Source organism: Typopeltis vanoorti, chromosome 9, assembly GCF_054136105.1.
Source record: "Typopeltis vanoorti isolate ZY-2024b chromosome 9, IOZ_Tvanoo_1.0, whole genome shotgun sequence".
NCBI lineage: Eukaryota > Metazoa > Arthropoda > Arachnida > Uropygi > Thelyphonidae > Typopeltis > Typopeltis vanoorti.
Window position 1 is genome coordinate 84,385,321 of NC_143557.1, and position 15,235 is coordinate 84,400,555.

Consider the following 15,235-nt stretch of genomic DNA (forward strand, 5'->3'; position numbering starts at 1 on the left):
TACTGGAGGAAGTAGGAGAGGCAAGGGATCTGGAGTGATGATTATTAGAAACCTGAAATTCAGGGAATATATTGCAAAGGTGGTGAAAGTAACCCAGAGGATTGCTGCAATACTGAGAAGGATGCTGACCTGCAGAGTTGTCATTCCATTGTATAAAGCCCTGATCAGACAACACTTTGACTATTGTTCTCAAATTTGGTCCCCAGGATTTGAAGCTGATAAATTAATTGACTGTGGAGCAGATGCAGAGGCAGATAACAAAGATGGTATCAGTATTGTACAATGTTAGTTATGAAGACAGGCTGAGGGAATGTGGACTACAGATTTTGGTAGACAGAAGGAGATGTAATATGACTGAGACTTTTAAACTGTTGAGAGGTAATTACAGGGTTGACACTGGGGAGTTCTTTCACTTGGAGGAACAAGGGGCCATACCTGGAAGTTACGAAAGGAAGTTGTGAGCAAGATGATGAGGAGTGGTTTCTTTGCATGGAGGATGGGTGGGTGAACCTTGGAATGCATTACCTGAAAGAGTGGTGAGAGCACGAATGGTCAATGGGTTTAAGGAGTGGTGGTATAATAGAGTTTGTGTTTTCTAGCATGGGCCTCCCACAATGAGTCTTTTGACTCCATGGAGGCCTGAATAATTTTATCTGATCCTCTTGCCAATTTTTTAAATCTAGAATACTCATCATCATCAGTTTCCTGATATGTATCCTCAAGGGGTGTTCAGACTACTTTTCAAGTCTACACAACTTACAGATCTTTCTCGTATTCACATGGTTCCTCAACTATTTGTCTTCAAGTGAAAAATCTGATCTTAATCTTAACCACCTCTACAAAGAACTTTAGAAGCTGTATGAGACTGTAGTAAGAGGAAGTGAAAGCACTTGGAGAAAGATAGTTCAATGAATGCACTGCTAGAGAGTGCTTTAAACATGGGGATGGTGAATCACAGCAGTTTCAAGTATAATATAACAATCAAGGTGTTTGCATCGGTCCTCCTACGATAGGCCTTAAAGTTCATGTAGATCTATTTTATAATAATAAGAAAATAAATACACATACCTAAAAGATTTATCTGGTATAGTTTAATATCTTTTGTGGGAGACACCAACTCATTGATTTCTTCACTTTTATACAGAGCTGCTCTAAATCTCTGTTTGCTCTCCATGAGATAATCTTTATTTTCTGGCTTGTAATGCCCTTTTAACTTATCCCATTCCTGTAAATCAAAAGTAATAAGGTTTATTAGTGTAATAAGTTTTACACACACACACACACAAGGTTTATTAGTGTAATAAGTTTTACACACACACACACACAAGGTTTATTAGTGTAATAAGTTTTACACACACACATAGTGGCATACATATACAACTAGAAAATCTGGGAATTCCTGCAGTGAATAATTTCCCATGCTTCCTATGATGAGTCTTGTAACTCAATGGAGTAGCAAGACTTATGCTTTTAACTTAAACTTGCACTGCTAATATTCACAACACATTCTGGTAATATATTCCACACACACACACACACCACTTTTCATGAAAAAAAAAAAAGTCTGCTTCTCATCACACTTGTACTACCTCCAGGGTTGGCCTCTCATTCTTCTGCTTCTCACCCTCTACTGTATGTACTGGGAGATTTATACAGAACCAAACCCACAAATTATGTTATAGACTGAAATGGTGTCCTGGGTTTGTCTCAAAGCACTTGTGAATTGCCAAGCATCATATGCTGAACCATTCAAGGTAAGGTAAGTCTCCTGAACCTCTGATCAGTTTCCATTCATTCATTTGTAATCCAGAACAAAAACTTTAAGTTTGGTTCTATATGAATCATCTTGTATAATCCCTATTAATCTGATAAAGTCTCATCACCAACTCAAATGTCTCATTAGTTCTGACATTGCCATCTTCAAATTTTCACAGCACAATGGAAACTGGGTGACTAAATTTAAGCACCACAGTTCATGTGTTGTAGTCTGACCAATGCCTTATACACAGGCATTGAATATCTGCATTCTAAATTGCAACAACACCTTGCACTTATTAACATTTAATTGCATAACCCCCACCTATTTAACTGAGTTAAATACTGAAGAGAGCTGAAATCAGTATAACTCTCCTTAGTTTTGCATCATCATCAAGAAACAACTGAATATTCCCTGTTAATCCACATAGGATATCATTAAAAAAATTAAATAATAGTGATCCCAATAACAGAACACTGTGATATACTAATGTGGTTACCATTCTTTTGTAGGCCACTCCCCTTCCTTTCAATACATAAATTGCTGATATTTTCAGAGAATCAACAATATCCTGTCCATCTGAATTAGAGTATTATCATTCCCCATCTTGTCCACCAACTGGTAGCAATCTATAAAATACCTTTTCTGAAGTCCAAGAACATCACCATATGAGTCTCCCTTATGTAACACATTTATCATCTTATTATAAAATGAAAGTGCATATATTCTATTCCTAATGAATCTCTCCAGTGCCTTAATCACAACTGCAAATACATAGAATAGTCCATAACTGGGAGAGCGAATTGCAATAGACGCAGTGATTTTAGGTACTGAAAAATTAGCCCGTTTTTTTAAATAACTGGTGATATTGATTAATTTTTATCAATGACTATTTTTATGAGTGCTTATAAGAGTCATTTGCTTATTTGTTGGTTCTAAGAGAGCTGTTAATTTTATTATATATAAACTGTATATTGTACATTATGGCACTAATGTGAAGAATAATGGCTGGCAATTTCAATATCCAAACTAGATGTAGATCATCCTGGTATTTGCAGTATCTATTGCTCTGCAAATTAACAATGAAAGAAGAGCAAAAAATTCATCTAGACTCTATAGGAATATGAAAACTATGTTTATTATGCCATTCTGGCACAGAAGCCCATGCCATGGATACAGATCACTGGGATCCAATGGGGGGGGGGGGGAGCCTTCCTTTTATACAGAATGCAGATATAAATCTGAGGAACCATATCTGGCACAGAACTACAACATTCTGCAAATCTTAACAAATTCAGCTGTCTCACTTTGCTAAAAACCAGGAGACCACCATATTAAGACCTTCAACAAGATTCTATCATTGCACTGCACTCATAGAGGGTACCAGTTAGGTTCCCATATTTTTTCACACACAGTCTCTGTTTGCCTTCTGGCTGATGTGCCTATGTGAACATGCTTAACATATACTTCTTTGTGTCTGTAAAGATGACTTGGTGACAAGCCAAAATATTGGCATAATAATCTAATTTGCAAAATAAATTTAGATGGTTAATTATTAACTCTAGACATGTTTTCTCCACTAAATATCAACATGAATAACAAAATTTAAACACAAAAGCATAACAAAATAAGACCTATCACTAATTTAAAAATAAAAATAAATAAACTACTATTACAGAAAAGAACTAAACAATACAAGATTTAAACACTATTTTCACAGCACATTTCAAATGGCATATGATTTTATGATAAAGCAACAAGTATGTTAGATAAGACAGACTCGTATGTTATTATTATTAACTTGCATTAACAACACATTCTGGTAATGCATTCCATTCACAGACTCATTGTGGAAGGTTCATTCAACTAACAACATATTTATCATACCAAATCTTAATATCCTTAACACTTCTTGCATTTAACAACACATTCTGGTAATGCATTCCATTCACTGACAATTCTCCATGTAAAAAATCTACGTCTCACACCCCTTTTCACCGCACTCTTACACAACTTCCAGGAATGACCTCTGATTTCTCATCTGGATTAATCTGATAAAATCCTCTCACTAACTTAAATGTCTCTATCATATTACCTCTTTTCCTCCTATTCACTAAACTTTGCAATCCACATTTTTTCAATCTCTCTCTCTCCATAGCCAGCAGTCCAAAGGCTCGTCCAGGACCTAGCCTTCTCTGCACCCTCTCCATTGTTTCCAAATCACATTGAAAGCCAGGTAACCAAATCTGATGTGCAGGCTTTGCAACACTTGCAATGCACCCTCTAAACTTCAGTCTGTTATCAACCATCACTCCTAAATCTCTAATCTCATCCACTTCCTGCAGCAGTACAGCACCATCAATATAGTACACCACCTTGTTCTACACTCAAAAATGCACCATCTTGCACTCAATATTAAAGCTACAACCCCATTCCTTTGTCTGAGTCACAAGTCTATTCAAATCTTTAAGAGAATTAATATCAGCAGTATTACTTATAATTCTCCCTAACTTTGCATCAGCAAACAATTGAAGATCCTTAGTCAGTCCACATGATATATCATTTATAAACAAGTTAAACAGCAGGGGCCAAGAACAAAACCCTGAGGCATGCCACTGGTTACCCTCCTTTTTTTTTGAGACTGCTCCACCATACACAACTTGCTGGTATCATTCAAAGAGCCATCTAACAATATTCTACCTATTCCCATCCTCTGCAGCTTGTAGATTGCTAAAACAGGACCTATCCTAATCATTTATAAGTGATTTGTCAGGACAAATCCTAACAAATCACTTATAAATGCTGACCATCATAAAGAATGCTACATCCATCAACCCAATCCTGTATTCTATTCCTAACCAATCTCTCCAAAACCTTGACCACAACCACAGTTAAACAGACCGGTCTATAATTGGAAATTTCTGTCCTAGAACCATCTTGTGGAGTGGTACTATTTTGCCTTCTTTCCACTCTTAGGAACCCTACCCAGTGCAAGACTTGCATTAAATAACAATGTTAAAGGCATAGCCAACTATAGTGCACATTCCTTAAGAATACATAGTGGTAGTGATATTCTTTGCAGGATTTGTTATTAGACTCATCCTGTATATGTATTTAATACAAAATATGATATATATTTAATACTGATATCTGTTTGATTTAGTGTTTTATTAAAAACATATTGTGCCTGTGATACTAAATGTCTGATATGCATTTATTATTATTATTATTACTGACACCTCCAGGGAGTCCAGACTCATAGAGGGAGGGCACCTACTCTACAGCTTTCTGTCTCCACCATTCAATCCAATCCACCATTTAATACAGCAATTACATCAAAATGTCCTACCTTGGAACTATATTGATCAATGACTGCACTGTTTCCTGTATTAACTAAAATTACATTAAATAAATTGCATTTCATTGCAAATAAATTACACTGAAATGCAATTTATTTTAGCTGGTGATTTCAAAAAGAAATAAAAATTAAACTTCCTACCTGAAAAATGACTGTGTCTTGTGCTGACCACCTGGATCCACTTTTGTGACACCATTTAATGGAAAATATTCTTTGTGCTGAATTATGCCATTTTAATCTATCACCAAATCTCTCACTTTTTAAAGCAGGCATTAGGAAATCTTCAATTAGTCGGGGTCCTAGTCGAGGCATTGTGAATTTGGTTGCTGAAATTTCAGTTAATAGTTTTTAAATTTAATTTTTATAAATTAATTCATATGCACAAATACTAATCCACTATTGAAAGTTTATTTTTCACTTGGTTAGAGTATAATAAATTTAGTTTAATCCTTTATCCAAGTGTGAGCAAACAAAGTTTGTGCCTGAAAGTATCTTCAGGACTGGGGTAAGGTGGTACAACACCAGAGAACTCCTTGCAAAGGTGGAGCAAGATACCAACACTCCTATCTCAGTATCTCCCATAATGCAAAACACATCTCCTTGCAGATATGTCTAATGTTATGCATTAAGGGAAGGGCCACAACCCAGATTAGTTTTGACCTTTATTTATTGAGGTCTCTTCAGCAGGAGCCAGGCCCAACTGGAGATACCAGGCAGAAGCATTAGCAGGTCATCTCTACCTATAGGAGTTGCCAAATGGTGTGCCACCCTTTTTTTAATAAATTACTCTGAATTTAGAGAAAGATGTTGAAAGTTTATTTTTTACTTGGTTAGAGTATAATAAATTTAGTTTAATCCTTTATCCAAGTGTGAGCAAACAAAGTTTGTGCCTCCAAAACTGATGTGAGTAGTGACCCTTCCCAATATGTGCTTTGCATTATAGGATACTAAGGCAAGTGATGTGAAGTCATTAGCTTCTTTATATGAACTGCCCGAGTCCTGAAAATAGTTCAGGTGCAAACTTGTTTGCTTACATTTCAATAAAGGATTAAACCAAGTATATAATTTCTTGGTATCTTTAATTTATAGTATAACCAAGTGGAAAAACTTCCAACAATTTTCACTAAGAATATTTATTTCAATATTTTAATTAGCATTATAATTTAAAAAAAAAGCATACAAATAGGTATCTATATTTATTATTTATCTGAACATTTACAATATTATTTTGCAAAGAATTTCTTTAGATGATGGAGGTCTCACTACTATCTCCTATCTCTTCTTTAGATCCATGAACTGTGTTCTTAAAATATTTTTGGAAGTAATATAAGATATTAACCCTCTTCCTCAAATCATATTTAGAGAGAGAGAGAGAGAGAGAGAGAGAGAGATGAAAACTATGCTAAAAAAAAATTCGGCAATGTTTAGGGAGAATTTAGGCGGAAAAAAATTTCGGTTTCCATCTGGGAGGAGCAATAATCGTAGTTACGACACACCTCAAAATCAAACTGATGTCAACGAGAGAAGACATCAGTAACATAACTGAACTACTCTATCTACTTAAAAAAAGAAATGCATATTATATATAACACTGATATCCGCTTTGAAATTCGGGTGAGGAATGAATAAATTCCTCTTATGCGTTTTATTCCGTTAATCGAAATAGCGCTTTTCTCTAAGCAACCACTTTACGTCCATTAAAGTACTGATTGTGCCTGTCTCGACGCAGGCATAACGTACCTAGCTGCTATCTAGCAGTCAGGGATTCCCCTTCTATAGCTTCGAAAGAACACTAAGTAACATTTCTTTTCTTGTCTTCGGAAAGAAATATAACTGTGATTGCCAAATGTAAGTAAACTCAGCACATAGCAGATTAAGGAATGAGAAATTAATGAAGGCATCCTCCTCTCAGGAAATAATTAACTAATAAAAATTTCAATTAATCGCCCTTCCCTAAACTCAAACCTGGATCCGCCACTAACTCAATGACCAGATTAAAGAGATACTGCAACTTGAAAGAGAAATAAAGAGGCTGATTAAATGTCTAAGTATTTCAAAAAAAAAAAAAAAGCAAGCATTATTTGTGGCAAACAAAAAATCACCATGTGTACATAAGAAACACACATACATACATTAAAAAATGTAATTAGACAAAATGTTTCTTTTTCCGTGGGCCATATAGAATTGTAGTGTGTGTGTGTGGGTCGGATCCGGCCAGCTGGCCTCCGTCTGGTCATCACTGAAATTCGGCCTGTGTTACTGTACAGAATTCCAAATGTAGATTTTGCTTATAAAATATATTATAACTGATGTATAAGATATATAAAAAGTAATCGCTCATTGAAAACTAAATGTACAATTATTGTAAATGGTAATAGCAAAGTTTTTAATTATTGTCGACTTTTTTGAAAAAAACTAACAAAATTAAGTGAAATCTTCCTCTCCGGATGACATTTCAGAGAACTATCATATGCTGATAGCAGAATTTTCCTATCTTAAAAAAAACTATAAAGAGAGAAGAGAAAGTATAAGGAGGTTTTCTAATACACTACAAACATTGCAAACCAACTAAATCTTTTGCTATGTAAATTATTTTAAAAAAAACTAAAAACGAAACATGCACTTATTTATAACTACACTGTTACTTACATTGAAATAAGTTTAAAACATTAAGGAATTCCACTTTTCTCTCATCAAAGAAACGCTCTTTCACACGACTTCGCAAACGAACGATCAAGTACTGAATGTGCTCGTCTCACTGCTCGCATATCATATATACAGATCCCAGGCAGGGAATTCCCCTACCACTGCTTGCAAAGGAAGGCCAGGCAAGGTTTCCTTATGGTAGTAATTCTTGGCAGAAACCGCGTATTTTACAGCTTCATGTAGAGTTTACTGCCCAGAATTATCAATGCACATTTATTTTTAAGGCTACTATTCGTGATAAAAAGGATATCTAAAAGCGAATTTTGCGTTTAGAAAATACGAGTAAATAACAAGAAAAATAAGTCCGTATAACTACCACTGGCTTTGAGATGAAAAGTGCATCATTCACTGAATGACTCTCGTTCAATGCACAGATGCCAATTATTTCAAATTAGAGACTGGTGGTATCTGGAAAGTTTCGGGGGAGGGGGGGGATTATAATACAACATCCACTTTACAGGCTTGAAAATCGCAGAAAATTCGATACATAAAAAATTGGATTTTAAAACATTCATAAGTTTAGCTCTCAAAATGCTATTTTTTTCATTTTATTTGCTGGGTACCATAAGGAGGGAAAAAACAACAACGACAAATGATTACTGCTTTCGCTCATACTCTTAAAAAACATAACATTTCGATAAAATAACAAAAAAGCTATCTATATACTATTTTATTGCCAGACAAATTAAAATTTGAAGTAAATAGTACTGAAAAAGGGAAGAATTATCTTAAAAAAGCACGAAATTTTAAAAACTAACAGTATTGCTCGTCTTCTCCTAATATCATTAATACATCCATTGAACACTCATTTGGACGTTTGCTATTTATTTTATTAAAAAACAACTCATTAAAATATTTTAACTTCATTATAGTAACATTAATACTTACGTTGATATTAGAAAGGAGGAAAGAACAACAAAAACAAATGATTAGTGTTTCCGAGTGCAGCGTAAAGCCTGAATTCTCATCAAAGAAACGCTCAAGCACTGTTTGAAAAACTGGCCTCAAGTGTGCTTATCTCTCTCTCTCTCTCTCTCTCTCTCTCTCTCTGTGTGTGTAAGCGTACAGTATACACAGTCGCGGACAGGGAATTTCCCTGCAATGGAAGGCCAGGTAAGGTTTCCTTATTGGTCTTCAGTGTGAAGAACAGTATACGCTGTTGCGCAAATATTTTACCGCTTAAACATATATAAAGGTAAAATATTTTAAAAATGCATAAGAATTATGTATTCACCATTAAAATGCAAACAAAGATCCAAAACAATTGCTGAATAATAATAATAATAATAATAATAACAATGCATGAACCTTACTGATCTTTATTGACGTGGTCCGTTACACGCACATGTATATATTTTTATATATATGCTACATGTATTTACATAAATCCAATTGTTATTTACATTGGTATATATATATATATATATACCAATTCCGCGATTAGTTTTCTGACTCCATGGAGATACCCATATATATATATAGCATGTTTTACGCGTAAGATAGCATTAACATGATTGACTATCGTGTGTGTTAGACTTCCCATTAGGTAAACTGTTTTATTATTGCAGTTGACTGATTACATTGTCCATCTAAAATAACTAATCTAAATTTTTCTAAAAAGCTGACATAATAAAATTTAGTATTATATAAAATAAGTCGCAATTCTGTTATTTTTCTTTAACATTTCTTGCTTTACGAATACAACTTCGCTTTTGCTAATTACATTTATCTCACATTATAATTTGTATAATAATTAAGTTTATTATTATTATACAAATGAAGAAAATGAAGATTTCCCCTATCCCGGATAAGCAAATGTCAATAGCTGACACTAAACACTGGATAATGTTATCATGCGTGATAACACATACTTGATAATATTGTCTCCAAAGATAGTTTTTTTGCATGTTTACTACTCTTGTATAGTTTATCTTGTGTGGCCTAGTCCTCTAAAATGATAAGCTTTACGTCCGAGATTATTGGATCGACGTTTAGTTCGAGAATACAAAGGGCGGAAAAACTGTTCGTAATAATCTCTTTTATTTATTTAAATACGTATTATATCTGGTTACTACTATACACCTTCGTGTAAACTTAAATGAAACATTGCATTTTTAACTTTTAGGCTAATACTCGCATCCAAAACATATTCGGAGAACTAGCTGAACTGATTCTCCGCTGGCCAATGATAGGTAAATTCCCTGAAACTATTGCGCATGCGTCTGCGCTACAGTTTCAGGGAATTTACCTATCATTGGCTAGCGTGTAACATAAACGCACTAAAGGTTTTAGTTTCATTTTCAAGCACGCTGCAGCGTAAGCGGTGGTATCAGCGTCAGATACAAAACAGAAGCTGTAGATACGATAATGATAACGGTACTGTTGCACAGCGTGAAGCTCAGTAGCGCACTCAGGATTTATTCTTTTGCGAGTTGAATAGACGATTTCAGAATACACACTAGCTAGAGCTTTTGCCGCCTTTCTCAATGCGCACCAAAAATACTACAAAAAAAAAAGTCAAAAAGACGTATAGCATTTCTGACAATCTTAGTCACCGTCACCACTGGTCAGACTGACGGGCGTTTCCGCCGCAGCTCCTTGATCGCCGTAAACTCCCACAAACGCGCAGCAGTGTGATAGATTTGTTTAAATCTAGATTCTAGACCAGGGGTGAGCAACGTTTTTTAGTGTGCATGCCAAAATCGCCGAATCTTTGATGCAAAATTTTCTCACGTGTCAACCGAAATTTTGGGGAGCATTATTATTTGGTGTCTTTTAAGTATTGGGAAGATCTTTTCAAATAATCAAAAATCACACTATAATAGTAAAATCAAAGAATATTGTAAGAGTGATTATTGTAAGTTATGTAAGATTGAATGAATGTAAAAATTAGTGACGGAATTTTTACTTAAGTCCTTCTACCCTGTTGATAGCGTGAATATTTTTTTTTATTTGCATTTAAGTGTAATTCTAGCAGCCATTTAAAGACGCAATCATTAACATCAGCAAGAGTTCTGGATTTTTTTTAATTTTTTTTTTTTATAAAGATCAGGCAGACATAAGTTTTTCCAATATATTGCAGTGCACAATCTCATAATCGTTTTGCTTGACTAAAGCACACTTGACTAAAATTATATCTTTAATTTTATTATTAAAGTAATAAAATTAAAGATATAATTTTATTACTTCTCAATCCCTTACGAGTAATGCATAAAAATTACAGATAAATTGCTATGTTACCTTCATAGTATATTAAACAGAAATTAATCTTTACAATTTTTAGCAGAAAACATCAAAACAAAACTAGAAAAAGAAAAATAGTGTACATTTTATTTATTTAGCATCAATGAGACTTCTGCTGTTGCTGCATCACTAATGACAGATAATTCATATCAGGTTTATATTTTGTAAGCTGATATAAATTATAAGAGATATGCATGCGCTATTAGTTTCATCTGTAAGGCTACTCCTGTTACGAGACTTAACAAAGTTCATCACTGAGAACAATGATTCACAAGAATATGTAAATGCAAAAATGGATAATAATGCTGTTACAAGGGTTTTTAAACATACAAAAGTTTCGGGAATAGCATTCCAAGTTCTTAGTACCTCTTTTTCCGCACTTCTCTCTGTTACTCCCGTCTCTAATTGCTCCTTTTCAATATTTTCCAAGTCAACTCTGAGATCAACAAATTTCTGCCTCCAAATTGAGCTACTTTGAAAATCAATCAACTGCATTTCAAAATCATGCATATTTATCCACGAAAACATATGCAAGTTTATTTGAAGATGTTTTCCTGTCCTGTAGTTTGAGGTTCAAGTCATTTAAATGTTCACAAAAATCTGCAAAAAAAAAAAAACATCAGTTTACAAACCCACACGATGTCATACATTTCTTTATAACACATTTGTTGATTAGTCAAAAAGAGATTTATCTCATCCAGGCATTGAACAAATCGTTTCTGAACAAGACCTCGACTAAGTCAACGAACATTATTAGTCCTTTGTACACCGAATCCACCTCATTCAATTGATTCTGAAATTGTCTTTTATTCAAAGCAGGTGCAGAAATGTAATTAACAACCTTGGTTACTGTTTGCATCACTTCTTGGAGTTCCTTTACGCCAGCGTTTGCACATAAATTCTTCTCATGTAGGATGCAATGAAAACCTATCAGTGGATGACCACCATATTTTGCAAACAGATTTACAAATCCCGCTTTCTCACCAATCATGCTGGACGCACCATCTGTTGTGACAAATACCACTTTTGAAATATCAATTTGCCGAATAGATAATTTGTTCAACTGCTTTACATATTTCAACCCCACTGATACGCTCAGGTAGTGTTACAAGGTTAATCCTCTCTTCGCATACTTCTTCATCCTTACAAAATCGAGCAAAGATTGCAGCTTAGCTGATGATGTCATGTCTGTGCTCTCATCAACACGAATAGAAAACAACTTACACGAAGCCAAACTTTTGTTAATTGTTCTGCTGTATTCCTTTCCAACGTGAGTATCCTATCCTTAATTGTTTTTCTACTCACAGAAAATTCTTTAATACGCTGAATAATTTTTACCTTTTCTGAAAGATTGTCAAAAAGGAAAGGAGCACAGTCTAGCCATGCTTTAATATACTCCCCATCACTGAATGGTTTTCAATGTTGGGCAATAACTTTTGAAACCTCAAAACTAGCAGCAACTAAATTGGAACTAGGTCTACCTGAAATAAATTTCATCAACATATCGGACTGTTTTTTGTCTTGCTCAGTTCACAAGAAATTAATTCTCTATGTTCTTGCTCACTTTTATTACTTTATTTCTTATGAACAGTTTCAAAATGTCTCTATACAGAAGAAGTCGTACAAACAATGCTTTATTATCTTTCTTAATCATGCCAAATTTTTCAGTCCAGTATTCTTTAAATTGTCTGATATCCTTTTCATTTGAATGTCTGTTTCTTTGCTGGTGGTTGTGACATTCTGCTCAATCTGTAAAGAGCAGGTATCAAATAAATAAATATATATATATATAATTGAATAATTATTAAATAATTGCTTTCTTCATAGAGCTTTTAACTTTAATGAAAATCGGATTATGGGGTGTAAAAATGTGGACAGAGACATATAGACACTGACAAAAATTATAATTTGGACTCGGAAAATCTCATCATAATCACTCTCTGCATATACCAACCAAGTTTAAGCAATCCAAAAATTAGTACAATTATAAGCCGACTTACACACATGCAAATGAAAGAGAAGGGTACGCATGCAATCTAATCAAGTGCAAATAACACTTCATAATCCTGAATATTGATAATACATTTCACATAGCTTTAAAAATAACTTACTGTATTTACTCGAATATAACTCTCCCTCGCGTATAACTAGCACTCCTGATTTTACTTTACGAAAAAAGAAATTAAAAAGTTTCGCGTGTATCTCGCACAGAAAAAAAAAAAGAAGTTTAAACACGTTTCAGGGCGATAGTAACTCACTTCCCGTGGTAAACCACATGCCCTCCCAATAGCCAATAGTAACTGCAGAAGAAGTAAAAACAGGTCGTTTTATTGTATCACTGAATAAGGTACAGAGACATTTGCAGTCTGTGTAATACATTTCTCAACAAATAGTGCAATTAGAGACAACCGGGATAAAATTGGCACTAACCTAATGAATTACATGTTCCCTTCCCACAGAAACTATGCTATTTATACTCAAGCAAAACCATATGTTGCACGGCAAACACGGTTCTAACTAAAAACTAGATGTGCGGGAGTCAAACCAAGGCAGCAATAAAAATAAACGGAAAGTGTTAAAATTCGTAAACGTGTTAAAACTAAGAAATATATAGTGAATATTTTTATGGCAGTCTCCGATATTGAATTTGGTTGAAAGGAATTAGCATTTCAATTCAAAAATTGTCGGCTTGCTTTTATGTTTGATTCGCGCGATCTTTTGTTAATACCGCACCAATTATATGCACGTCTTCATAGCTGCTTTATCTTTACTGGCCTAATACCATAGCGTCTGTTCATTAGTCATTCGTTCGTGAAGGATTGTTCATTAAGTATCTGAAGTCTTGTAAATTACTGGTAATTTTTGCTTGAAATAATGGGAAAGAAGATCGCGCAATTTGGGTAGGATGCTCTCTAGGCAGGAAATAATAATAATAGCAACCGTGGTGCGAGATATATACCAGGATTTTACGAAGAAAACTGAAAACTTTAGTTTCCGAAAAACCCACACATATATATATATATATATCGCACCACGATTTTTAGCTTTAATTTTGGGGGGAAAAGTGCGAGTTATATTCGAGTAAATACGATATGTTTATGGCAATGTAAAGGAAATTTGCTTTTATATCTAATAAGTTAAGCATATTAATTGACAATAAATACTTCCAATCCATATTTTAATAACTTACGATTTAATAAAATCCAAATCCACATATATATACACTTTAGAAAACGGATGCGTTCTTTACGAAACACAAAAAGATATATCAAATGATGGTAAAGGAGTCAAGCCAAGTCTGGCTGCCTGGCGAATGATGCAACAACTGAACTGGACGAAACTTGTAAATAGGATCTTGTTTCTTATTTTCTTATTACTACTAAAACAGTTGGTAGGGTTTGCTTTTTTAATGGATTTTTTTTTTTTTTTGGTATAGCTGTACTTAATAAAATTGTATTATATTAAATTAAAATATACAAGTCAGCGGAGATGTCTGAAATGTATTTATTTATTTAATTATTAAGGTGAGCCCTGGGTTGCGTGCCGGAAAAAAGTCATTGGCGTGCCACATTTGGCACGCATGCCAAAAGTTGCCCACCCCTGCTCTGGACTAACCATAGATAAAGAATACAATAAATATGTTTTCAATGGTTTCGATAGCGACCAAAATTATATAAATGTGTAACAGATTAAAAAAAAAAAAAAAAAAAGATGAATCAGGCATTTTAGCATTTTGGAATATACACACATCAAAAGGGTTAAGCAAAAAACCTAATATAATAGGGAACCGCAGAAATATTAGTGCCGGGATTCTAAAACCCTGTCGATGACCTTAATTATACGCAAAATTAGAAGGGGAAAAAACAATACGTTTTCACAAATGTGTATTGATTGTGGGTGCCTGCTGTTGAGACTCAGCCATAAGCTATAACGGTTAACCAATAAGCAATCGCCTTACCATGCGTTTTATTGTTTTATTTTTAAGAATTTGAATTATAGTATGATAGGGAAATGTAACGGTTTTGTTATATTTATATTTTGTTTATTTTGGTTGTAAGTATAGTTGCTAAAAGTAATTATTAATTAAGAAATAAAAATTACTAATTTAACATAAATAAAAGAATCGTCGACAAATAAAATTGTGTCTTACGTGAACCCCCCCCCTCTAGTTA

General features: G+C 34.1%; 1 protein-coding gene across 2 annotated transcripts in view; it reads right to left on the reverse strand.

The window, feature by feature from the left end:
• The window catches only part of LOC150103214 (uncharacterized), a 34,436-nt gene extending 25,595 nt beyond the window's left edge, over nt 1-8,841 (reverse strand). Inside the window, exons 1-3 of one of the 2 annotated variants that reach the window (XM_090398008.1) lie at nt 8,709-8,841; nt 5,256-5,440; nt 1,069-1,225 (exon numbers count right to left, since the gene is read on the reverse strand). In XM_090398008.1, the coding sequence (XP_090254134.1) occupies nt 1,069-1,225; nt 5,256-5,426 (328 nt within the window). In that variant the 5' untranslated portion in view covers nt 5,427-5,440; nt 8,709-8,841. Of the gene's footprint in view, nt 1-1,068; nt 1,226-5,255; nt 5,441-7,763; nt 7,901-8,708 lie in introns of those variants that run through there. The other variant, XM_090398006.1, reaches the window with a different exon arrangement.
• Between the last annotated feature and the right edge of the window lie 6,394 nt (nt 8,842-15,235).